The sequence below is a fragment of the Ipomoea triloba genome, chromosome 8 (genome assembly GCF_003576645.1).
Source record: "Ipomoea triloba cultivar NCNSP0323 chromosome 8, ASM357664v1".
Taxonomy (NCBI): Eukaryota; Viridiplantae; Streptophyta; class Magnoliopsida; order Solanales; family Convolvulaceae; genus Ipomoea; species Ipomoea triloba.
In genome coordinates, this window is record NC_044923.1 from 7,596,250 (window position 1) to 7,623,401 (window position 27,152).

The 27,152-nt window shown below is 33.3% G+C and overlaps 3 protein-coding genes across 3 annotated transcripts; 2 read left to right on the plus strand and 1 right to left on the minus strand.

Moving 5' to 3' along the window:
- The first annotated feature begins 1,976 nt into the window (after window positions 1-1,976).
- On the plus strand, window positions 1,977-4,118 carry LOC116027814 (abscisic acid receptor PYL3-like). Its single transcript, XM_031269572.1, has 3 exons — window positions 1,977-2,249; window positions 2,791-3,006; window positions 3,613-4,118. Exons 1-3 carry the CDS (start codon window positions 2,112-2,114, stop codon window positions 3,829-3,831), a joined length of 573 nt encoding a protein of 190 aa, XP_031125432.1. The 5' UTR covers window positions 1,977-2,111; the 3' UTR covers window positions 3,832-4,118.
- Window positions 4,119-16,324: 12,206 nt separating this feature from the next.
- On the plus strand, window positions 16,325-20,317 carry LOC116026627 (probable polygalacturonase). Its single transcript, XM_031267958.1, has 5 exons — window positions 16,325-17,105; window positions 18,036-18,156; window positions 18,634-18,808; window positions 19,003-19,073; window positions 19,452-20,317. Exons 1-5 carry the CDS (start codon window positions 16,770-16,772, stop codon window positions 20,087-20,089), a joined length of 1,341 nt encoding a protein of 446 aa, XP_031123818.1. The 5' UTR covers window positions 16,325-16,769; the 3' UTR covers window positions 20,090-20,317.
- Window positions 20,318-24,863: 4,546 nt separating this feature from the next.
- Window positions 24,864-25,695, minus strand: LOC116027854. The gene has a single exon (XM_031269615.1). The coding sequence runs from the start codon at window positions 25,541-25,543 to the stop codon at window positions 25,163-25,165; it is 381 nt and encodes a 126-aa protein (XP_031125475.1). The 5' UTR covers window positions 25,544-25,695; the 3' UTR covers window positions 24,864-25,162.
- Window positions 25,696-27,152: the final 1,457 nt, after the last annotated feature.

The following is a 27,152-nucleotide window of genomic DNA, read 5'->3' on the forward strand; positions in this document are numbered from 1 at the left end:
ACAGTGCAACAAAACACCGAATAGTGTAACAAAACATTAGAATGTGCTTGATGAACAAAGCACTATAAAGTGCTTATGCACCAAATAGGTTGCATTATATTAAGGCACCAAAATGTGATGTGTTTTAATGAGCACCAAAAAGGTGCTAAACCTCAAAAACCACCGTAAGGTGGTTAATCATGAACATCATTTAATTTCTTTGTTTTCTAATCTTAAGTAGTTTATTTTGAGAATTAAATTTTTATTTATGAAACACAAGCTTATTACTCTCATATATGACATTGAGAGTCATTCAGAGTATATATAACAGTTTGGAACATAGCATTATAGGGATCTAACAAATAGTAATATCCAAGTAACCCACCAAACATCCATATCGAAATTCGATCATGTGATTGGCCATTTAGAATAGTAATAGAGGTGTCATCAGAGTACATAACAGTTAGCTAGCATAATCTATTTTAAAATATTAAATACATGTTTCTTTATTTAAATAAAAAACAAAATTAAGCTATATTGACATGACATCCATGTATTAAAAAATCATAATTTTCTAGTCAATCCATACGCGTGAGGGAGTAAAGAAAAATAATGAATAAATGCAGTATTATTGGTGTATGTATAAAAGGTTGGCAAAGTGTAAATAGGTAGGAGCAAGTTGCAGGAGGTTGATGGGGACTTGATTGTTGTTGAAGTTAATGAGAGTCTCGTGGAGGGCGTGAAAAGGGTGAAACCATTGAAAACGATTTGTGTCTCGCACCTTAAAAGTCCGGTCCAGGTTCAAAGTCTACAACACCAAGTGGATGATGGGTATCCCTTTTAACTCTTTCTCCCATTTCCTCCCACTTGCCCCACTTGCATACTTCACGTTTTTTAAGACTTGTCCTTTGGAATACATACATAATAAAATATATGAATACGTATACGTATAATACAATCTCGTAATTTGTTCTAATGACGAAAGAAATTCGGAACTATTATTTGAATGTGCATACGGAGTAAATCCCAATTCAGTTTGATGATCCTAGTGGGTGATGAACATATTAGAGATGAACACAGAACAAATCGATGTGATGGATCATAGTAAGACGGGTCCAGTTGGACATGGGATCCTAGGATCGAGTCCCGTGCTCGGCCACGGCTGCCAAAATCAAGTCCATGGCCCAACCCCAAGCCTCTTAGGCGAGCCCTGCGCTCGGCCTAGGCCTAGGCCTTTGGCCCCATGCTACAAAGGCTGAGCCCCGTGCTCGGCCACGAGCACCAAGGCCGAGCCCCGTGTTCGGCTTGGGCCTGGGCCTCAGCCCCTAGGTTGTCAAAGCCGAGCCCTGGGGCTCGACCTAGGTCAAGTAATTTGGATCACCCGAATTAATTTAATCCATCATTGGCAAAAAAGCATAAGGAGATAAACTAACATAAGTTACCTATAGGTGACAGACTCAAACCAAAGTCAATAGATCATTTTCGATAGGGTTCGAATTTGTAACATTGTGGTTACTAAGTCAATAGTCTGGCAAACTTAATTGAATTCTCGTAATTTTTCATTTATAATACCCCTCCATCCCATTTTATTTATCTGGTTCAATTAGAATTTAATTTGACATAATATTTAATTTATTATTTGTATATAAAATTCAAATGGTTAGACATTACATTACATATATTATTAAACACATAAAATTTAATTTAATAATTACAAAATAAACATTAAAAAATATGCAAGAAAGCAAGTACTCTGTATTTACCGTATTTGACAAATAAACATAACATTGGGAAGAATAGTTTTGGTACTAAATCAAGAAAAGTGGGTGGGAGGGACTAGGGAGGGTATTATCCTTTTGTTTATTTATTTATTTTAATTTACCTTTTAAAGTTTATCCACTTGTGTATTTTTCTACGTATTTCCGTCTAAAAATACAGCAAAAAGTATATAGAAAAAAAATAATAAAATAAAATAGAGAGCCAAGAGATGTGGATGATACAGAAAGCAACTGAATCATTTTGGACCATTCAGCCATTGGAGCTTCCTTCTCTTCCAATGTCTTTTTGACTTTTGATTCGCTCAATCCTCTCGCCGCTGCAAGAGTTGCTAACCTCCGCAATACTGTCGGCGGATGACGGCCGACATGATGAGCGCCGATAGAAGAACCGACGTAGAGGATGAGTACATTAGGAGGCACCACAAGCACGAGGTCAGGGAGAATCAGTGTAGTTCCTGTCTTGTAAAGCACATCAGAGCTCCAGTTCATCTTGTAAGTCTCTCCTATACAACTTCTCTTTCCATATTTTGATTTCTCTGTTTGTTTCTATTGAGTTATGCTTAGATCTGCGTTCTCACTGTGATTTTTTATTGAAAGTTTTGTTTCGTTGCGGATTAATGCTTAGTTCGTATTATACCGGTTTGATTTCGGTTCCGCTGTAACCAGGTTACAGTTGCGCCTGAGGAGAATGAATAATTGTGAATTTTCTGCAAAATCGTGTTCATCTGAAGATGTATATTCTTTTTTTCCTCTGAGATGAAAGGAACAAAAATGCGTTTACTTGTTAATATGTTATTAGTCCTGTTTAGGTTGGAGTAAATATTTCAAGCAGGTTGGTGTAGAGATGTTTGATTGGCGGTTATATGGACTCCTTTAGTACTGGATGGTTTACAAACCAATAGTTCATGCTTTGAATCAAATGAACAGAATTCTAGCCATAAATGTGATTATATACAAGTAATATGATAAATTGAGAACCGGATATGAATGTTCGTTCTTGTTTGATCTTATTCAAATTTTTTGTTGTTTGCAGGTTTGGTCATTGGTAAGGAGGTTTGATCAGCCTCAGAGGTACAAACCGTTTGTGAGCAGGTGTATTGTGCAGGGCGACCTTGAAATTGGAAGTGTTAGAGAAGTTAATGTTAAGTCTGGCCTTCCAGCCACCACCAGCAAGGAGAGGCTAGAGCTACTGGATGACGACGAGCACATATTTAGCATGAGGATTGTTGGTGGAGATCACAGGCTAAGGGTATGAATCTCAAGCTTATCATTGATTGGAATTGTGTGATTTAGCCCTTTCCAAACTTGATAAACCAAAAATCCCTTCCTCAGGACAAATCCCTTTGTCAGTAGGACCATAGGAAGTCAAATTAGAACCTTTGGAGATATGCTTCAATTCTCTAATTTCTTTTCTCCTTTTTTCCTTTCTTTGTTTTCGGCTTTTCAATTTAGAAATACTAGCACCCATTTTCTCTGTTTTCCTTTCTCCAATCAGCTTTCCATTTCTTCACAGAAACGAAAACGCATGAATATCCATTTTCTTCTTTTAGTTCAATTACTTGATACTAGTGGACGTTGTGTGTTCTGTGTTGCATTTGCCTGAACACTTTGGCCTTGTAGGCTGTGGCTGTTCTTTGAAATGGCAGTGTGGTTGGCTTAGGTGCAGGGCCGGTAAAGGTACTGAGTTGTGATAGAGTAATCTTTTTTGTCATTCGGGAATTTGATCAGCTATTTTCTTTTTCTTTTTGTACTTCTTGCTCGCAAGGATTAGCGTAGAATTTCACAGGTTGTTCTTAAGTTTCATCCCGAGTCCCAACTTCTAATTCTTTCTCATCCCGCATTTAAAAACATGCAGAACTACTCATCAATCGTGACTGTACACCCAGAGATCATTGATGGCAGGCCTGGAACATTGGTCATAGAATCATTTGTGGTGGACATCCCAGACGGGAACACCAAGGATGAAACATGCTACTTCGTGGAGGCGCTGATTAAGTGCAACCTCAAGTCATTGGCTGATGTCTCGGAGCGATTGGCAGTACAGGGCCGCACGGAGCCTATTGACAGAGTGTAGAGAGTACAGCAGCAGCAGCGGCGTGGATTTGCGGCTTTGGGGGGTTTAAATTATGGTTGGTAGAGCGTACATGGTTTTTGATTTTAATGCAATGTGAGCAGAGTGATTGGGTAGTATTTGGCCAGTCTCCTCCTATCTTGAAATGTTATATAGTCATGCAGCTTCATTGTAATCAATCTTAAAGATCACCGTGGTTTGTTGCATATGCTCTTGTCTTGTTTATTACCTTTTCTTTTTCCACTTCTAATATTTTCCATAAATGAAGATATCATCTTTTGTTGCCTGTATGAATGTATCTAGCTTGGATTGTAAATATTGTATGCTTGTAATTTGTGTCTTCTTGCTAAATGGATATGCAAAAATAGAACTCTTTATATTCATTTATTATTTTCGGTCCCCACGGATGGCGGTTTAAAAAAAAAAAAGAAAAAAAAGAAAAAAAAAAAAAAGAAACAAAACAAATGAATCGATTCTTTAAAAAAATGGTTAAGGGTCACATTAGAAGTTTTACTCTAATAGCATGCGCAAAGTGTACATGTAAGGGTGGACATCAAAAATTGATTAGGCGACTCGCGGTTTATTTTCTCCAACTCTCTTAGGCAAGTGTTTAGAGGCATAGGATTGAAGACATCCGGGGTTATTGGGAGACCCAAAGCCTAAAAAATTGATTGGAGGTGATGAAGACTTGTTGTGCGCAAAATATACAAACAATGGTGGACATTGAGAACTGATTAGGCGACTTGCGATTTATTTCCTCTAATGGACAAAATTATTTTAGCGTGGGAGGAAAGACCTGGATCGAATTTCACCAACGACAGGGTGGGAGCAACCTCTCAAAGTTTGAGATACCTTATTTACATCTTCCCAGAAAAAAAATTATCATTATTCTTATTTTCGAAGCGGCCCAAGGTCGCTCTTAGGTAGGATTTACACGGGCCTCTCGATCCTCAAATTTAATGAAAGCACTTCAAAAATGGTGAATATCTTAGTCTTAGGAGGCATTTGGTTGGCAGGTTTTAAGGATAGGAATGAGGTTGGAGATAGGAATGTTTGATAGGAGATTTTTGGATACTGCGAATAAGAATAGAAGGCTTTAATAAAATTTACAACACCATCAATTCTTTGGGTTTCATTCTTATTTCTTGTTTTTGAAATTTTTGATACAATTTTAAAACTAGAAGTATAATGAATAGACATAATAATAATAGGCGCACAATAAAGTAATGGGAAATGACTCAAATAAGTCATCGAACTAGTAGTAATAGACTCTTAAATTTATAAATAAAGTGCAATTAGGCCATTGAAATTGTAAAGAAAATAAAATGTAACTAGCAATTTTGGGAGGTTACCATCAGGTAACTTGTTGACTAGAAATGCTATGTGGTTTCGTTAGGTGATTTGTCACTAAGCTATGTATTTTTAGAATTGATGTGGTGCAATAACAACAAGAACAAATATGGTTATGTTATTGACAAATTTTTTTAAAAAGAATTAGAAAAAAAAAAAAAAACTTGACTACCATGGTTGGCGACCTCAATCCCTTGTTGACTTTTGATGTCCGCAAATATGTCCAAATTTCGGTAAAGACATGGTATTCGCCTAGATTCGAACTACTTTGTTTACTTTTGTTCGGTTTAGATAATGATGACTTCATCTTCGTTTGAGCAAGAACGAAGATAAGATGAAAAGTCTCATCTTTGACTGTGATGGAAGTCAATTTTTTAAATTAATATACTGCTGCTACTACGCCATACACCCCCCCAATGCCAAATCATCTAAAAGGCCACATTTTATGTTTTTATTTTTTTTTGGAAATAAAGCAAACTTCATTTAACAATAGTCAGAACGTAATACATCAGAAAGAAAAAGGGGAGGCAAAACAAGCCATTCCCTACGATCAGCAGTGAATAAAGCTTCCCGAGCAACCTCATCATGGGCAGCCATATTCGCGGTTTAACGAAAGCAAAACTAATGATTGAAATCATTAGCAATTACACGAATGTCTTCAAGAACTAAATCAAAATAAGAAACCTTTGACGCTTTGTTTAGTCCTTGGATGACCAGCAATGAGTCTACCTCAATTTGCACATAGTTACCTAAAATTTATGTTTAGTTAACAAGTTACCTAAATCAATTTTTTGTTTTTTTTTTTAATAATAAGTTTAAGGGTGTTATTGAAGTTTTTTTTTTTTTAAATTTTAAATCCAATGGTTTAATAAATGCATTATTATTATTATTATTATTATTATTATGACTTATTAGACTTTTCTTTTATTGGTGACCTCAATCCCTTGTTGACTTTTGATGTCCGCAAATATGTCCGAATTTGGATAAAGACATGGTATTCGCCTAGATTCGAACTACTTTGTTTACTTTTGTTCAGTTTAGATAAGGATGACTTCATCTTCGTTTGAGCAAGGACGAAGATCAGATAAAAAGTCTCATCTTTAACTATGATGGAAGTCAATTATTTAAATTAATATACTGCTAATACTATACCATACACCACTCAATGGGAAATCATCTAAAAAGGCCACATTTTATGTTTAGTTAACAAGTTACCTAATTCACTTTTCTTTTAATAATAATAATAATAATAATAAGTTTAAGGGTGTTATTGAAGATTTTTTATTTTTATTTTTAAACAATGGTTTAATAAATGCATTATTATTATTATTATTATTATTATTATTATTATTATTATTATTATTATTATTATTATTATTATTATAAGAGTTAATTCCAGAAATAGTCCCTCAACTATTGACTTTTACCAATTTTTGTCATCAACTTTTAGTTTTACCAAAGTTGGTCCCTTAACTATTGATTTTGTACCAATTTTGGTCCTTCTGTTAAATCTATGTTAAATAGGTGTTAAAATTTGAGGGCAAAAATGTAAAACCAAATATTTTAACCTTTTTTCTTCACTTTGTTTTCCCTCCTCTATCGCAAGATTATATAAGGAACAATGTGAGTCAATATATTTATTTTTTACATTTTATGTTAAATTGTTTCAAGTAATCAAAAAAAAAAATCTGTATTTTTTTTTTTTTGTTACTGCAATGTAATATATACTCCATAATAATTTTTTTTTTTTTGTAAATGCTCTAACTGGATGTGGAGTGTTATTGTATATTTTATTATTTTATTAGGTGTTTTTTAATTATTATTTGATAGCAAAAATGGTATAAAAGGGCACCACTAGGAAGGGAAACAAAGTGAAGAAGAAAGGTTAAAATATTTTGTTTTACATTTTTGCCCTCAATTTTAACACCTATTTAACATAGATTTAACAGAAGGACCAAAATTGGTACAAAATCAATAGTTAAGGGACCAACTTTGATAAAATTAAAATTCAAGGATAAAAATTGGTAAAAGTCAATAGTCGAAGGACCATTTCTGGAATTAACTCTTATTTTAATGACTTATTTGACTTCTTTTTTTTTTTTTTTTAAGGAACTGAATTGTGTAAATAATATTCATGAGTAATACAATCAAGTTAGCTCAATCCGAATAAGTTGAATAACTATATATGCACAGCACAAATTAAAAATATAGGATAAGAAAAGATATAACTAAAAATAGATTAGTTTTCAAAAAAAAAATATTAAATAATACAATAAATCAAATTTGTATCCCTTCTATTTCAAATCCTTAATACTTCCAACAGTTCCAACTTCATTGATAGTCTTATCTACAAGGTTAGGACAACCCTAAACCTAATTGTTACAGTGTAGTAGGTTTAGCAAAAGATTGGTAGGCATTTCAAATTTGATAAATTATTGAGAAAATTACACTTTTCTCCTTGAATTATATACTTATAGTGTTTTTTTGTTTAAATGATTCATGTATCCACATTAACCCCTCAATTATTATTATTTTTTAAATATTTTTTTTTTCAGGAAGAATCGTCGCTTGTGGGAATTACACCCGGGTTCTCCCGAAATTCTTCTCCACAAAGAAAGCTCACTTGCCACTTGAGCTATCCCATTGAGTTACCCCTCAATTATTTTAAAGTGGTGATTTTTCTCCTTAATATATTAAATGAACATTTTTAGCCTATAAATAAATATTTCATTTATTTTTCTTTTCCAACGAATTATTGTTTATATGTAGGGATAATCACAGTTCGATGCAAACTAAACTGGATACTGTAGCAACAGAACTAAATGGTTCCGAGCTTTGAACCGGAAAAAAAAATTAATTGCTGAATTTAGACTATTTTAAAAATAAAAGAGAATTAAAAAACAGTTTGAACCAACGATTCAAACTGGATCCGAAATTGTGAACCGGCAGTTTGAAATCGAGACCGAATAAACGATCATATGTAGTAGTTGTTTCGATTTCTAATCGCCAGTTCACGGTTTTGGATCCAGTTTAAACTGCTGGTTCAAACATTTTTTTTAAAAAAAAAAATCTATTTTCTATTTTTAAATAGTCTAAATTTTACAATTAATTTATTTTATTTTTTTCCAATTTGCAATTTTAATAAATTGAAACCCAAATATTGGATTCCGGTTCTAAATCGTAACAAGAAAATTTCGGTTTGGTTGTTTTAGTGTCTGGTTCGATTCGAACCGAATCATGATCATCTGTACATATAATCAATAATTTGTTTGAGAAGAAAAAAATATTTATTTTAATGGTATTAGGAGAAAATCGTCACTTTTAAAATAATTGAGGGATTAATATAAATACATGAATAATTTAGGAAAGAAAGTGCCATAAGCATATAATTCATGGATAAAAAGTAGAGTTAATTCCCAAAATGGTCCTCCGACTATGGCATTTTCTTAAATTGGTCCTTTGACTTTTTATTGCACCTAAAGTTGTCCTCTGACTTTTGAATTTTAAGCCAAAATGATCCTCCGATCCGTTAGCTTTGGCATTAAGTAGGTGTTAAAATGAAGGGTAAAATTGAAAATTCAGGTTTTTGCATTCCAATTTAAAGCAATCTATGACTCCTTTCAGCAGTCTGCGCACATATTTCTTCAAATTAGATTTTTGTTGTCCTAAATCTGCCATCAAAATGTAGTTTGCCTTGGAAAGTTTGTGGATGAGGTTGAAGATGAACTTTTTTGGCCTTCTAGTTGATTATCCCACATTTTGATTGCAGATTCAAGAGAACAAAAATCTAATTTGAAGAAATATGTGCGCAAATTGATGAAAGGAATCACATATTGCTTTTAATTGGAGTGTAAAACTTGAATTTCCAGTTTTACCCTTCATTTTCATACCTACTTAACGCCAAACTAACGGAGGACATTTTGACTTAAAATTCAAAAGTCAGAGGACCACTTTAGGTACAATTAAAAGTTAAGGGATCAATTTAAGAAAAATGTCATAGTCGGAGCACTATTTTGAAAATTAACTCTAAAAAGTATCATTTTTTCTAAATTATTTTTTTTGTTTGATAAATTATTATAGTGAGATTTTGTTAGGGAAACGACAATGGAACGGTTCGATTATGTCACGTCACTTTAGCTATTGTCGGGTAGCCAGCCATTAATTGTGTTAGTGGAGGTTTTGGTTCAGTGCTTATGGTACGGTGGAGATTGGAGAAGAAGTAACAAATGTTTTTTTTTTTTTTTTTATAATAATAATTTTAATGAAGAAGAATAAGAAAGAAATTAATTCATTAGATCATAATCTAAAATGTTTACAATGAAGTTCGGTGGAATTGTAAGTCACTCTATACAACTTGACACATAAATGATTTCCTTAGCAATGCTACAGACAACTTGATTCGCAAACTGTTTTACAAAATGGAAGCTAAGATCATTGAAGGAACTTGAAACTTCATTAATATCATTTATGATCAGGCCAAACCTAGACAAGACTGACCTGAGTGAATAGCATTGTACACCACATTCTTCTGTCTATTGACAATATCCCCTCAGAAACCACACACCCGATCTCATATCTGTGAGAAATTTTTCAAACAAATAAGTTTGTTAAATCCTTTTTTTTTGTCTTGGTGACAAACTCACATGACAAATTAGTATTATGTGAACTGTACAAAATTACATTTTTAATATACTAAAAGTACATTATTTGTATATTAAATATATATTATACAAAATTATGTACATTTAGTACTCAAAGAATACACTTTTTCTGAATATAATGTATATTTTTAATATATTAAAAATACATTATTTGTGTACTAAAGGTACATTATTTGATAATATACAAAATAATATACTTTCAATATTCAGATAATTACTTTATGTACACAAATAATGTACTATTTATTTATAGTCCACCAATAATACTCCATCTCACCTCTAAAAAAACCAATGATTGCTAGTTAGGTTTTTTTTTTTTTTTCTTTTTTAAACTTTTTTTTTAATTTTATTTTTTTGTCAAGATCGAAATCTTGGTGAACTGAAGAAGGGAGAGAAAATATGGGCTATGTTTGGCAAACCTAGCTGAAAAGGTAGCTGAAAGCTGAAAAGTAGCTGAAAACTGAAAGCTATAAGCTCGAAGCTGAAATTTGAAGAGCTGTTAAGCTAGCTGTTATGTTTAAAAGTGTTTGGTAAAATTAGCTTTTTAATAAGCTGATAGATGTAAAAAGACTAAAAAGGACATTTTCATACAGTTTAAATAATTTTAAATTTAAATAAGTTGGTTTATATATTAAAATATAAAATAATGAAATCAATATATTTAAATAAAATATAAAGTAAGACCATATATTTCAAAATATATAAAGTAAAAAAAAATGTTTATAATTCATAAGATTAGTTCATACAAAAATTAATGTTCAAAAATAAATGTCAAACTGAAATTACTACCAAGCATAATGAAAAGAAAATGTCAAAACGGTTTTAATTGAGAGGGATAAAGAATGTCATTTATTTAAAATAATAAGGATAAAGATGGAAAAAAGTTAAAAAGCTACTAACTTATTTTTGAAAAGCTACCCCAATGAGCGTTTCAAAATAAACTCTTATTTTAAGCTACTAGCTTATTTTGAGAACATTACCAAATAAAGCTTATAGCTTATTAGTAGCTTAAAATAAGTTATAAGCTCTTAAATAATCTCTGCCAAACAGAGCCCATGTATAACTGTTGGGTTATTCGTTTGAGTTATTATTCTAGATTGTAGACATGTGAGATTGTGCTATTATTTTGTTAAAAATTGATCAGTTAAAATTGTAATGAGTCCAAAGGAAGTTGTTTTTGTTTTGTTTGTTTAAAAAAAAAAAAAAATAAACAAACCACACATGTAGAAACTTTATTAGAATTGGTCCAATTTTATATTTATCCATTCAATTAACTAATTTCTTTTACCATTTATATAAAAGTCCAAATTAGCATATCGTCATGCTCAATTAATACTTGTTATAGAATAACTACATGGAGGTCCAACCCCAAACCCAAAGAATATAATCAATTGATCAAATAAGTTAAAGAAATTTTATTTTGTTTTACTAGCTGTCGGTTGAGACGCATTTCAAGATTTATCTCATCCATCAAGTACCCAATGCATGAACCATGAAAAGTGCTCAAGTTTAGAGTACAAACTTATCATTGCACAATTACATAAAGTACAATAAACTTGTCCACAAATGATGAAATTAAATTCCTTGTTCCAAACCCCTATTTCGCCGAACAGGAGAATTTGTGGAGATGGTAACGGCCCATTAGGTGAGTGGACATGTACCTAATGCTCACAATGATCCCATCAAATTGGGTGTAACTTCATACTACCACAACTAGAGATCTATTCTGCATTTTTTTTTTTGAACAATTTGGCATCTAAAAATCTAATTAAGCTACTTGTACGAGTAAAATGCAATAAACTGAAGCAATGGCTAATGAATGACAATCATTATTGTGTAGACCATATTATTAAATAATATACATTCAGTATAAAAATAATATACTTTTAGTATATTAAGAATGTACATTATGACATTCAGGAGTGTACATTTAGTACACAAATAATGTACATCTAATATATTAAAAATATACTTTTTGTCAATGGATGCCAGCTTTTTTTTTTTTTTGAATACTAATAACTCTATTACAATGCAGTATCTGCTCGTAACTACTTTCTCAACCTATTAAAGCTGGCATTCATGCCAAGGACCTTGTGGTCTAGTGGCATCAAACCCTTCCCTTTATACGGGAGGTGGTGGGTTCGAGTCTTAGTGGAGTCAATACTGACTCGTAATCCGCCAGCTTTAATTTCATTTACTTGATATTAGATCTTATCTAGCTAGCCCGTTTAATGGCTGGTTGGGAGCTCGTAAATCTAAGTCGGTGCGAGTCGAGAAAGTCGACACTATTCTATCATCTCACCTGGCTTCACATCCATTCACACACACCAATCATTTCTTCTTCTTTTTTTTTAATAATATTTATTCAACTATACTCTCATTTCATCTTTTACTCTCTAACTTACTGACTGATTGGTAATTTCAAGAATGATTCTTTAATTTTTTTTTTCTTTCTATTTGACGTATTAATACAAGTGGTGTCATGTGTGACGAGAATATTTATTCTAAAAAATACAAATGATATTTTAATTTTATTTTTCTAATTTATAATTCCATTGTACAAAATTGTTCATTTTAAAGTGGTATATATGCTTAATTAATATGAGGCACTTCAATTCAGTGTACAGCGTAGTAGGTAGAACAATTTTAATATGATTGATTGCATGTGAGAATTGAAGGATAAGAGTGATAGAAATTAAAATCGCATTTACTATATTGTCTAAATAAGTGCTCCACTCATTATTTCATGGATCATGGTCCACACATTTATGTGAACCATAAATAAAAAGTATATTTTTAATATACTAAAAGTACATTATTTGTATACGTAAAATACATTATATAAGTACATGATTTTTTTTAAATATTATCAAATAATGAATATTCAGTACACAAATAATCTACTTTTAGTATATTAAAAGTGTATATTGCATTCATTGTCCACACAGCTATGTGAACCATGGTCCACACAATAATTTCTGTATAGAAATTTTGAGAGTGAGAAGCATTTTGCTGGGTCAAGATTGATTGTTTCTATTTTCTTACTATACTCATCCACTTAATCACACTGTTGACTTGATAACCATAAGGTTACAAATTTGACTATTAACAGGAACAACCTATTGACCTTCTTAGTTTGAGCTGGTCATTTATGGGTAACTTAGGCTAATTTATCCCATTATGATCCTTTGCTGGCTAGGGTTATAAAATAAAATTTGTCCAATAGAAGTGATTGTGTGTTCCTTTTGTCAATAAAAAAAAAAAACCTAATGACCATAGTCACGTATTTTTTTTTAATCTAAATTTATTTATTTAATTTACTTCCGAAGCTTCTAAAATATTACTGAGACGAGGATGGGTTTATTGACAAGAGTCAAAGACAGGCCACATGGGACATGGTTCATTTGGTCCTACATATAACATGATGATTGATGCTGAAAATACTAATTTAGTCTGTGGTTCTAAATAAATTTATATATATATATATATATATATATATATATATATATATATATATATATATATATATATATATATGCGTTCAAATGAGAAAGGTGCCACCAGGAAAGACTAAAAACGCATGACATCTATCCACGTGTCCAGATCTAATGGATGAGAAACACTAATTTTTTTTTTAAATGCGGTAACATTTTCGTAAATAATTGAACATCGAACTGCAAGTAAAATGTATTACAACTTTACAAGTGCAAGTAGCAATTTCATACAGTGCACCAAGTGCAAGTAAAATGTATTACAAGTGCATGTAAAATGTATTACAGATGCAAGTAAAATGTACACTGAGCATCAATACTAAGTGCACCTAATGTTATAACTAATTGCACCTAACGATATAATTAGTTGCACCTAGATGCACGAATGTTAACAATGTAAATTACTTGCTCTTGTAAATGAAAATAGGTGCACTTGTAAGTGATTTTACTTGGACTTTTTACTTGCAAATGTGTACCAACTACTTGCACTTATAACACATTTACTTGCACCAAAGTTTGAATTATTTACGAAAATGCCACCGCGTCATTTTTTTTAAAATTACATCTGATTCGTTGATCTGGACGACTGTGATTTTCGTAATTATATATATATATAAATTACTGCCACCGCGCCCGTTCTGTTAAGGCGCGTCTCTCTCTCTCTCTCTCTCTCTATATATATATATATATATATATATAATACGGATCAAATGCAAAGGTTTCTCCATGTGAAAAATAGGATGAGATCTCAACCATTGATTAAATCTAGATCAACTATCCAGAAGGTAGAATGAGTGAAATTTGATTAAAAGAAAAAGCGAGGGCTATTTGGTGAATTTATGTAAGTCAATGTATCTTCTTTTTTTTTTTTATACTTCAAGTGCATAATTTCCCTTTTTTTAGTGCATATTTTGCCTTCTTCGAGTGCATAATTTCCTCTTCTTCTTCTTTTTTTTTTAAGTGCATAGTTTCCTTCTTCTCGTGCACATTGTAACGTTTTTTTTTGTTTTATTATTATTATTATTTTTTTACTTCGGGTGCATATTTTCTCTTTTTAGAGTGCATAGTTTCCTTCTTTCAATGCACATTATNATATATATATATATATATATATATATATATATATTGTTTGTTTTATGTATGTCTGTATACTGTGTTTCTATATATATATATATATATATATATATATATATATATATATATATATATATATATATATATATATATATATATAGATATATATAATTGCGTTCAAATGAGAAAGGTGCCACCAGGAAAGAACTAAAAACGCATGACATCTATCCACGTGTCCAGATCTAATGGATGAGAAACACTAATTTTTTTTTAAATGCGGTAACATTTTCGTAAATAATTGAACATCGAACTGCAAGTAAAATGTATTACAACTTTACAAGTGCAAGTAGCAATTTCATACAGTGCACCAAGTGCAAGTAAAATGTATTACAAGTGCATGTAAAATGTATTACAGATGCAAGTAAAATGTACACTGAGCATCAATACTAAGTGCACCTAATGTTATAACTAATTGCACCTAACGATATAATTAGTTGCACCTAGATGCACGAATGTTAACAATGTAAATTACTTGCTCTTGTAAATGAAAATAGGTGCACTTGTAAGTGATTTTACTTGGACTTTTTACTTGCAAATGTGTACCAACTACTTGCACTTATAACACATTTACTTGCACCAAAGTTTGAATTATTTACGAAAATGCCACCGCGTCATTTTTTTTAAAATTACATCTGATTCGTTGATCTGGACGACTGTGATTTTCGTAATTATATATATATATAAATTACTGCCACCGCGCCCGTTCTGTTAAGGCGCGTCTCTCTCTCTCTCTCTCTCTCTATATATATATATATATATATATATAATACGGATCAAATGCAAAGGTTTCTCCATGTGAAAAATAGGATGAGATCTCAACCATTGATTAAATCTAGATCAACTATCCAGAAGGTAGAATGAGTGAAATTTGATTAAAAGAAAAAGCGAGGGCTATTTGGTGAATTTATGTAAGTCAATGTATCTTCTTTTTTTTTTTTATACTTCAAGTGCATAATTTCCCTTTTTTTAGTGCATATTTTGCCTTCTTCGAGTGCATAATTTCCTCTTCTTCTTCTTTTTTTTTTAAGTGCATAGTTTCCTTCTTCTCGTGCACATTGTAACGTTTTTTTTTGTTTTATTATTATTATTATTTTTTTACTTCGGGTGCATATTTTCTCTTTTTAGAGTGCATAGTTTCCTTCTTTCAATGCACATTATAATGTGTGTGTGTGTGTGTATTACTTCGAGTGCATAATTTCCCCCTTTTCGAGTGCACATTTTCCCTTCATCGAGTGTATAATTTTCCTTTTTAGAGTGTGTAGTTTATTTCTTCTAGTGCACATTGTCTCTCTAGCTTCCGGTGCACATTGTTCTTTCTTAAATAATGGATTAAGTAAACCCATATTAATTATTAAACTCAGAATCCTTGATGAACACCATAGGCTTTCGACCCATCCATACAAAACAATTCTTACCTGCACAAGACCATTGAATTGTATTGAATTCTGGAATATGATGAAATCCACAGCAAAATAGTCCCTTAAGAGTTTTAAAGTAGCTGCAGTCTCAACGCTACTTCCTAGTGAAGCACAATGTCTCCACGGAAGTTCGATCTCATAATATCCTATATGAGAGAGTCATTATATGTCATCCAAACACAAAGTACTTGGCGAACAATTACATTCTAAGTTAGTTAAGTTGAAAAAGACATGCTTCATCCTATCTTTTATCTCATGAGTAACAATTGAGCTACTTTGAAGGGAGAGAAAGTACAGCTACTAAAAATCTCAGTCCATAAACTTTGTCAAAAGATAAAAAGACATTTCATTGGCAATTTAAGTACTCAAAAAACTTTTTAGATTTAGAAATTGATTATTGATGTTTCTACAGCACTCCTCATAATTGTGTTGTGTACTTATTACTGCAATCTGTAACTGAACTCTTCTTCATCCATCTTTCGTGACAAATAAATGCCAATAATGAAGAACCCATTACATTTGGCCACAAAATTTGGTTAAAATCTCTCTCAAAGTTCCAATCTTGCAAACAATATTTTCCCTTTTCTCCATTCTCCAGGTTGCTTCGGAATCTTAAACCCCGTTTCCCATTTTTCTTCTCTTCTTTCATTTCCATTTCCTAAAGTAATTACCACAGATTCTTCGCTCTTTGAAACCTTTCTTCTTCGTTCTTTACAACTTATCTTTCTATCTTGCATTTAGTATTTCGATTACTTGGGAAATTCGTAGATTTTCTGCGAGGTTCAAACCCAAAACCCACCGACAAAGAATCCTGTTTTTATGAAAAAGTAAAAGGTAAAACCCACACTCTTCTCCGGGAAGTCTGAATCTTTTGTTCCGGATCGAAGATGCGTCGGTTTTTCCGATCGATTTTGCCCTGCTGCGCGGCGGTGTTGCTACTGGCGGCCTGCTCGGCGGTGGGGGAGTGGGAAACGTGCTCCGGGATTGTTCCGATGAAGGAGCGGAGCAATAGGATATCGATAGCCGACTTCGGCGGCGTGGGAGACGGCAAGACGTTGAATACGAAGGCGTTTATGGAAGCGATTTATGAAATTCAGCATTTGAATAGAAGCGGCGGCACTCTTCTTTACATTCCGGCCGGCGTTTTTCTCACCGGACCTTTCAATCTTACAAGCCACATGACTTTGTACTTGGACAAAGATGCTGTCATCAAAGCTACTCAGGTACTCAAAAACTCTCCTCATTTTTCTGTTGCAATGCAATTCTTTGCCCACGAAATGTGAAATCCCGGCAGGATTTGTAGAGATGATAAATCACGATAATTCAATAACTCATTAGATGAGAAGATCAGTTCCCAAGGAGCCCACCATGTTGGGCATAGCCCCATTAGATGGGACCAATGAGCCCACCACAATGTGGTGTAACTACCACATTCCGGTGTTTAGGGCTCGATCTTGCGTCTTGCCCCATAATTTGACACTCAGGAATAGACTGAGCTACCCGTGAGCAGTAATGTAATTCTTTATTGTGCTGTTGTGGATGTGGTGAATCTCGGTGACTCAAGGACTCATTATTAATGAGAGGATCAGTTCTCACGAAGCTTACAACATTGGGCTTCGGCCAATTAGATGGGAGGACCAGTTTGCAATGAGTCCACCACTATGTGGTGCAACTACCACACTCCGGCTGCCAGGCTCGATCCTGTGTCTTGCCCCACATTTTGACACCTAGGAGCCCACTGTGCTACTCGTGGACACCAATGCAATTCTTTATTGTGCTATTGTGGATGTGGTAAATCACGGTGACTCAAGGACTCATTAGATTAGATGATTAGTTCCCACGAAGCCCACCACATTGGGCACCGGTCCATTAGATGGGAGGACCAGTTCGCAATGAGCCCACCACAATGTGGTGCAACTACCACACTCCAGCTGCCAGGCTCGATCTTGTATCTTGCCCCATAATTTGACACCTAGGAGCCTACTAAGCTACTCGTGGGCAGCAATGCAATTCTTTATTGTGCTGTGGTTTTGTTCTGTGTTCATACAAAGAATGAGTTTTGTATCATCTTCATTTTTGCATAGTCCCAGGTTTAATTCCCTTCAAATAATGCATTATAAGATACCTGAAGTTTAGATGGCTTGAGTATGCAGGATACAACAAACTGGCCTTTAATTCCTCCATTGCCATCATATGGAAGGGGAAGAGAGCTGCCTGGTGAAAGATACGTGAGCTTTATTCATGGAGATGGGCTTCGAGATGTTATCATCACTGGTGAGTATGGATAATAGCGTTCTTGTAATCATTGGTTTAGAGCAGTAATTATGTTACTTTTGGATGACGAGGGAAACCCACAGTCATTATCCGAAATTGTGCACTGGGTAAACCTCTCTTTGTGACCCTAGCCAGCAAAGGGTCATAAGGAGGTAAACCAGCCTAAGTTTCCCAACCTGCTCAAACCAAGAAGGCCGATAGGCCACTCCTATCGGGAGTCGAACTTGAAATCTTGTGGTTTCCAAGCCAACAACCTAACCAACTTGGCTGGGGTTGTCCCAATTATGTTACTTCTTTTACCTCAATTGTAGACAAGATTTTACATTTGAGCTTTTCTTTTAAACAAAAGTATAAGCAGAGTGATAATGGATGACTTGTGTGTCTGCTCTGATCTGTTTTCTCGGGGAAAAAATGCACGAGTTGTGACAATTATTAGACAAATTTTGCTATTACATGCAAATATAACAACGTTTTCAGGTGAGAATGGGACAATTGATGGTCAAGGTGATGTGTGGTGGAACATGTGGAGGCAAAGAACTCTTCAATTCACAAGACCGAATCTGATAGAACTCATGAACTCTAGAGCCATAATCATCTCTAATGTCATTTTCAAGAATTCCCCCTTCTGGAATATCCACCCCGTCTATTGCAGGTAACAATTTTTGTTCGTGCCACATTTTATATCAAATCTAACAGATGATTATGGAACCTATAGTTTGACTCCTGATGGTAATTACTATGATAATTGTTACTTTGCTTGGCATTTGGACTTTCGAGTGAAATTATATTTACTCCAATGTTTTTGGTATAAGTTTATAGTGACAATTATCGATTTTCGTTTGCCAGCAATGTTGTTGTTCGATATGTCACCATACTGGCTCCTACTGATTCTCCGAACACTGATGGAATTGATCCTGGTACGCCCACAATTACCTAAACAAAACGTCACTTGTTCCTAAACTTAGGACAGTTTGTGCTGTTATCCAGGGCCGGATTTTAGGGCGTGCAAGATGGGCCCCAAAATTTTGGGGGCCCTAGTCCAGCCCTGGCCTAATAGTTTGTATATGTATTTGTGATTATATTGGCCCAAAATTAGGTTTTTTGCATTTTTCTCTTTGCAATTTTTCTTCAATTCCCAGATTATTTATACTTTGATAGGGCCTCACTTATTTACTAGCGCAGGGCTACGCAAATAAAAAAACCGGCCCTGCTGTTATCGATTGTCTTAACAACATTGAACTGAATTGTCTTCCTAATCTATTATTAAGATTTGTATTTGTAATTGACTATTACAGATTCGAGCTCTCATGTCTGCATCGAGGACTCGTACATTTCCACTGGGGACGACCTAGTGGCTGTGAAGAGCGGGTGGGATGAGTATGGCATTGCCTATGGACGCCCGAGCCACGGGATTACCATACGCAGGGTGACTGGCTCTTCCCCGTTCGCTGGAATTGCTGTTGGAAGTGAAACCTCGGGGGGTGTAACCGATGTTCTGGCTGAGCATATAACCCTTTCCAACATGGGCGTTGGCATCCACATAAAAACTAACATCGGGCGTGGAGGGGTCATAAAAAACATTTCCTTCTCCAATGTGTACATGGAAAAGACACGAACGGGGATAAGGATTGCGGGTGATGTTGGCGGGCATCCAGACGAGAAATTCGACCCAAACGCTATCCCCATCGTCCAGGACATCAAAATCAGGGATGTATGGGGCGAACAGGTTCTGCAGCCCGGTTGGATACGCGGTATAGCGAAATCTCCTTTCACTAACATCTGCCTATCCAACATCCACCTTAACGGTCCTAAATCACCGCGAAATCCTCCATGGAAGTGCTCGGATGCTGTCGGTGCTGCAGTTAAGGTTAGCCCCTCGCCCTGCACTGAACTAACCCGAGATCAATCTGGTGCGTGCTTTTCGCCATTCTAGGTTAGCGATCATGTATTCTTTCCATTTTTTTTTTTTTGTCGTTAATCCACCGTTCCATAATAAACCCTATTGTTACACCCTTTGCTTTGTTAACAAAGGCATCAGGGGAAATGTAATTGTAACATGAGTTTTTTTAGAGTTCATTCTTGGTCTCTATAAATGTACTTGTACTGGGTTTGGATATGATGCAACATTGCAAACTTTCAAGTGAAAACTCTTCTTTGGTTATGTATACATGCACCATATTTATTTGGAAAAAGTGTCAAATAGGCCACTGAACTTATCGCTTTTGTGCAATTGGGCCATTGAACTTAAAAAGTGTGCAATTCAACCATCAAACAATCAAAATTTGTGCAATTGGACTATTTTTACAAAAATTTTCTAGTAAAATCCAATTATATTACTAACATATATGTATTAAGAGTGACATTTTCACTTACCATACTAGTTGAGAGTCAATATTGAAATGTTTTTAACTCAAATTGAATTAAATTTTTTTGTAAAAATGGTCTAATTGCACAAATTTTGCTTGTTTAGTAGTTGAATTGCACATTTTTTAAGTTCAATGGCCCAATTGCACAAAAGCGATAAGTTCAGTGACCTATTTGACACTTTTTCCTATTTATTTTTCACACAGGCCAAAGCTCGCCGACCAATGCTGAACAGCTCCACAGTGAAATAGGTTAGAATAACATATCAAATTTATATATTAATATTTACTTTAGGACAAAAACTTTTAGGGTATGTTTGGTTGGGTGGAAAATTTTTTCCATGGAAGTTGTTTTCCTTAAAGTGGAGGAAAATATTGTTTTGTGATGTTTGGTTCATGGAATTCATTTTCCAATGGAAAATGAATTCCTCAAATTTGAGGAAAACAAAATCCTTGGTTGAACCAATGATTTTGTTTTCCATGGAGGATGGGAAGAAAAATTGGTATGATTGGACAAATTTACCCTTTGTGTTATTTTCTAATTATTATTACTTTTATTAATTTGTAGGGGCATATAGGTCTTTATACACATTATTCCTTACCATTTTAAATCCAACCAAACAACATAATTTATCTTCCCAGCAACTTCTTTTCCACCAACCAAACAACATAATTTATTTTCCTGGTAACTACTTTTCCACGGAATTTCACTTCCACTTCCCTTCAAATATTTTCCGCGAACCAAACGAGCCCTTAGTGTGAGAATGTCCGTGAGACGGGTCGGATTAAGATGAAATGTAATACTAGTACTAACAAACATAATATTAAATCATGAATAAAATATTTATTATTTATATGAGAAAATGTAATATATTTTTTAAGGAAAATATAATACTTTTTACATTTTGATGTAAAAACTATTACTTTTTTTATCAAAAAAGTATGGAGTATTATACTTTTCCTTATAAATAATGACTCGACTCGAATACTGGATCCATTTCATAAATAAAAATTCGTGCGATGGTCTCACAAAAGTGTTGACTCTTACTTTATTTATATTTCAAGAGGGAGGACACAAATGAAAAATATATAGTGTCATATTTTTACAATCATTATTCCATTGATCAAGTCTACACATATTAAAGGTACATTACTTGTGTATGGAAGGTACATTAATTGAGTATTGAATGTACATTATTTTGTATATTACGAGTATCAAATATTGTATATTCTGTACATAAATAATGTACCTTTAATATATTAAAAATGTACCTATTATTCATGGTCAACAACAAAATTTGTCATATTTTTATACATAACGTCGGATTTTTCACAAGTATATACTTCCCTTAGGCTATCCCCACTAAGGGGACTTTACACGAAATTTAAGGAGAAGATGATGAGGTGGGAGAAAGATAAAGAGGAGAGAGAGGGAAAATTTTGCTCCTGCAAGTATGGGAATTTTACAAATGTTGTGGACCCCACCAACTTTAATGGGAGTTGCACCTCACATGCGTGAGGCGCAACTCCCGTGCCCAGGCAGGCGCGTAATAATTTTTTAAATTTTTTTGGGTCAATTTTTGTTTTGTATTTCTTTTTTCTTTTCTTTTTTCTTCCACCTCATTTTCTCTTTCCTAGTCACACTTACAAAATCTCCTCAAAAACTACTCCAAAATTCTAACTATTGGAGAAGGCCTAATAAGTATTACTCTTTCTGTCCTACTTACTATTTATTAGTCAAATCAACTCTTTCTTCTTTGTTTATTTTTTTTATTATGTAGTATTTTTTACTTATTTTAAAATTTAATTTTTTTTGTGTTTGATAGTACTTTTAGTGTATTTTTAAATATATAAATTTTGTATATTAATACTAAATTTAATATTATAAAAAATCAAATTAAAAATCACTTCAGTCAAACCTCGTTAATTGAACTAGACACATAAAATGGGACGGAGAGAGTATAATTTTCTTATAAGTGAGTGTTCAACATAAACTTAATATTATATTTTGATTTAAAAGTATTACATTTTTTAAAAACCAAAATTATCACATTTTTTTTTCATAAGTATGTATTACACTTTCTCTCATAAGTAATAATCAATCAGTTTATCAATTACTAGTATTACACTTTTTTATCAAAAATAATTGTTCAATCGTAAATATTACATTTTGATTTTAAAAACATTACACGTTCCTTTATAAGTAACTAGATATTGTTACGTGCGATGCACGATCTAAACTTATATATTTAAATATAAAGTATTGTTGTAACATTTATAATAAAAGAAAGAGAATTGAATTATGTGCATCTCCTATTGCCTCAGGGAGGATAATGTGGTAGCTGATGCTTTAGCAAAAGTAGCAATCAACCGCGACTGTGACTGGATTGAATTTGCATGACCTCTAGTTCATATTCTGGGGGTCTTGTGAATGATAGAGGCGTTGTTGGTGTGTTATTTCCTGTTAATTAAGCTGTGCTTTGTCCTAACCGGAGCTTTCCCCTTCATTCGTTTAAAAAAAAATAAACAAATAAAAGAAAGGAAATAATAATATAATATAGTTTACGAAAACATGTGCAATTACTAACAAATGTTATTATTGAAAATATAAATTACAAATTATTAAAAGCCTCTATGTAAATTAAATTAGTAGTAGAATTGAAGTACCAAATATTTCGGGTTCACCACAAATTAAGATTTTGAGCCCGTTTGGATTACTCCCTCTTGATGCAACCACATGCCCGCATATAACTGACCATGAACAAAAACTTATTTCTATAATAGTAAACCAACATTCGATAGTGTTTGACCTTGACTTTTGTTGATGGTCATTGTATAGGAAAACATCAATGGAAATTGTCTTCTGTTAAACTTGAACGGCAGTCTTGGGTCTGATGGACCGATAGTCATTTTAGCTATTAGTATATTGTTGTCAGCATTTGTCTTTGTCAATATGCGTGCTTTTATAATTAACATGGTCAGCTAATTTCGTTACAACCAACCGAGTACCATTGCAAATGTCAAGAGTGTGGTCAATATTTCTCATTAACATCACAGGTGATCCAACCTTTAAGGTTAATGAATGATTTCAAAGTATATAATATTTAACAAATGATGTAAATATGTCATTCGATGTAATTTCAGTCTTTACTAAAAATTCTTCAGTTGATTGATAATTGTACACAAAATTAGCATTATTATAGACATTAAAAAAATGCAATCAAATTATATGGCTTAGATTGAAACTTCGACTGAGATTATATTCATATATACAACGTATAAGACATGAAAAATACGAGTAATAATACACTAAACATGTGAACAGAGAATTTTACTCCTTCATTTGACTTCAATTTAACCAAAATTTGGCGAAAGGGCCAACGTTGGAAAGAATTTGAAAGTCAAGGGACCTAAATTGTCCAAATTAAAAGTTAGGGACTAATTTTGGAAAATCAACGTAATCGAAGGACCATTGCTGGAATTAACTCTGAAAATTGTGAACATTTAATATGTAAATTATGATGGGTCCACCTTGTAAGACGACTCAGGTTTATGGTATAACTATAACTATTGAAAAAACAATTAGCTCACTTCATTAAAAAAAAAAAAAAATCTCAAAAGAAAAAAAAAGTCGCATTCCCAAAACAAAATAGTAAACCCCGTAAAAAGTGGGATTATAAGCATCAATAATGATACTAAACGACCCACGACCCACGACCACCTGTTCAAGCTAAGCACGCGTTAACTAACCAAAGCGTAGCCTATACGGGTCAAACATTATAATCATTCTAAAATTCACCATAATACTATTTTCCCTACTAAATTTATTACTACCCTTTGACCTAAAATTGTTTACTAAATCTTAAAAAGAAAATTTCTTTATTTTTGAATTGATCAAATATGCCCCAAATTAATAGAGTCATATCATAATTAAATCTTAAAAAAATTGAAACCAATATAATAATGACGTATCAATGAAGAAATATTGAAGAGTAATTTTTTAGAAGATTGCATTACTCTAAAATTAGGTACTATAAAAATTGAAACTTCTCCTCATTCTAAATTTGTACAAGAATGATGTCATGCTCACTTATTTAGTACAACGATAAAGAATAAGAATGAAAGATCCTTGTCAATGGCTACCCATGACAATGGTATAGGGTGAGCGAGGCAAAAGCAACTATGGGCGCGAACCTTTCATCCTCATCCATGGCTGCCAACTAGTAGTGTTATAATAAGACTATAATGTGTATAAAATGAAATTCGATAAAAGTCTCACTCTAATAAGACTACTGTATGTATAATGTCTAATGAATTTGTAGTTGAAATAAAATAAAATTTTAATTGTGGTGAAATGTAACTGAATATGTTATACAATACCGTTTTGGACCATGGTCCGATCCACAATAAAATTTGCCATGGCCCCCCAAAAACTTATTATTATCACATGTTTTTAATTTAATTAACCATACTTTACATTTCCTAAAAGTAAAGAAAAATTATATATATCTATTTGGCTAGAGAAATTTTAAATAAAGTGACATGTCCCCTACTTTATTAAAATAAAAATATTTATAATCAACAAATACTAATTTGTTTTGCCGTAGACTACTTACTACAAGCGAAGCTCTTTCCTAGTGCGATCAGGCACACGAAATACCCAGCGGAGCCGGCTTGAAGCGATCGGAGGCCGTTCTCCGAACAAAGGGCCCAATCTCCGGCGAAATCGTGTCGTACTCCGGGATCTCCGACAACGCGGCGGCGGCGGACTTATGATGTCTGGGGCGGAACACGGACTTGAGTAGCTTCTGAAGCGAGCGTGAAATCTTGGAAGATGATGACTTCTTGGAGTGAGGCGGCGGCGGCGGAATAATCCGGCGGTCGGATAAATGGGGCATGGAGAGAGTTCTAGAAGATATGGCGGAGTGGAGGTGGCGCTCGAAGGTTTTTAGCTCGAAGGAGTCGTAGAGTGAGCTGCCGCAATCCCATATGGCTTTCTCTCTTCCCTTTTCTCCTTTCTCCATATATGTTTTCTCTCACCTCGCCTGCAAAAATGGTGAACAAGCTTTAGCTTGCTCTAATACTATCCCATATATATATTTGCTAGGAAATATCTCTTTTTTCCTTAGCTTTTTCTCTCTCCTTTTTATTTTTTCTCCCTTCTCTCTCCATTTCTTTTTGACCCATTGAAAATAACTAGGAAAGAGTTATACTATGTTAGCATACAAATATCACTACATAATATATTTTTTTAAAGCTCACTACATAATATATATAGGGTCATAATCAGGTGCGTCCGTGCCTTTCCGTGCGGTCGGTGCCGTTAAGAAATTAATAATTCCCGTGCGGTCGGTGCGGTTTCATTTTGGTGCATTTCTTAACATTGAGTGATGTAAATCGCACGACCGCACGGGAATGCGCGGCCATATTTGAACAGATTTCTATATATATATAAATTTTTATACACTAACTAAAAGAACATATGCTAGCTAGACTAATCTTAAGTTTCAGAACCTCAGTTTTCAATGAGGTATAATCATGATATATGTTTCATTTTATATAATATTTAGCCTATTTATATCTTATCAAAATGACTTTATGCACAAACTTTATGATCAAAAGTTTATGCACAAACAACAAAATGACTAAATGTACAAAGCTAGCTCCATATAATTATAGGACAACTCCAATCAAGTTTGTCAAAGAGTTGGTTTGGTAACCACAAGATTTCAAGTTCAACACCTTATGGGCCCGGAGCAATCTATCTGTTTATTGACTTTCTTGACTTGAGCCAATCAGCTATAAGTAGCTTGGGTCAAAGTAATACGGAGTATTTTTTAATACATGAGACGTTCAGCGTTCTCACACAAAAGTTACTCTTGGTATAATTTTGTCTAATTTACATATATAGTATGTGTTTTATTTGATAAACAAAACTTGGATTAAAATTATTTACAATTTATTTTTTGTAATTTTGTATACTAGAAATTAGAAATTACATTAACAATATTTATTAAATACAAAAGCTTGAATTTTAAAATTATAAGAAAATACCAAATAGAAAAATGAAAGAAAGAAGAATGGATTTTACTAATGAATAATAAATATAATAGATAAAAATTTACAAATAGTAATAATAATTTTATTTATTTCTCCCGAAATTCAGCTAAATAAGATTTGAAATTGTTTATACAATGTGAGTGTGAAGTCTGAACGTTCCAAGAAGTTGCACGGAGTTTATGGGCAGAATATGGTTATGGTTGGTGATGGAGACTTTGATGCCATTAGTTTAATCTAAACTAGACATAATTTTCTTTGAGGACACGTTTTTGATTGATTTTATATATTTTTCATAAATTATTTATTACAAATATACTTTACACGTATAATACTGGATCGGGATTCGGGGAGATCACAGGTTTTCTGGAGTCTACGTCTTTTGGAATTGATAGGAGGTATTAATTAAATAAGTAATTAATTAATTATTGGAATTGATATATCAAGAAAGGATTAATTAATTTTTAGAATTGATGGGTCAACAAAAGCTCTGTTTGGTAAATGGCTGTTAACTAATTGAGTTAGGGGACATGACTAGTTGATAATATTAGTTGATTGTAAAAATGTGTTTGATAA

Coding starts and splice junctions, on each gene's coding strand:
- LOC116027814 (XM_031269572.1), top strand. CDS start 2,112: ATGACGGCCGACATGATGAGCGCCGATAGAAGAACCGACGTAGAGGAT. Junction 2,250..2,790: donor TCAGAGCTCCAGTTCATCTT/GTAAGTCTCTCC, acceptor TGTTGTTTGCAG/GTTTGGTCATTGGTAAGGAG. Junction 3,007..3,612: donor GTGGAGATCACAGGCTAAGG/GTATGAATCTCA, acceptor AAAAACATGCAG/AACTACTCATCAATCGTGAC.
- LOC116026627 (XM_031267958.1), top strand. CDS start 16,770: ATGCGTCGGTTTTTCCGATCGATTTTGCCCTGCTGCGCGGCGGTGTTG. Junction 18,809..19,002: donor ATCCACCCCGTCTATTGCAG/GTAACAATTTTT, acceptor TTCGTTTGCCAG/CAATGTTGTTGTTCGATATG. Junction 19,074..19,451: donor CACTGATGGAATTGATCCTG/GTACGCCCACAA, acceptor TGACTATTACAG/ATTCGAGCTCTCATGTCTGC.
- LOC116027854 (XM_031269615.1), bottom strand. CDS start 25,543: ATGGAGAAAGGAGAAAAGGGAAGAGAGAAAGCCATATGGGATTGCGGC.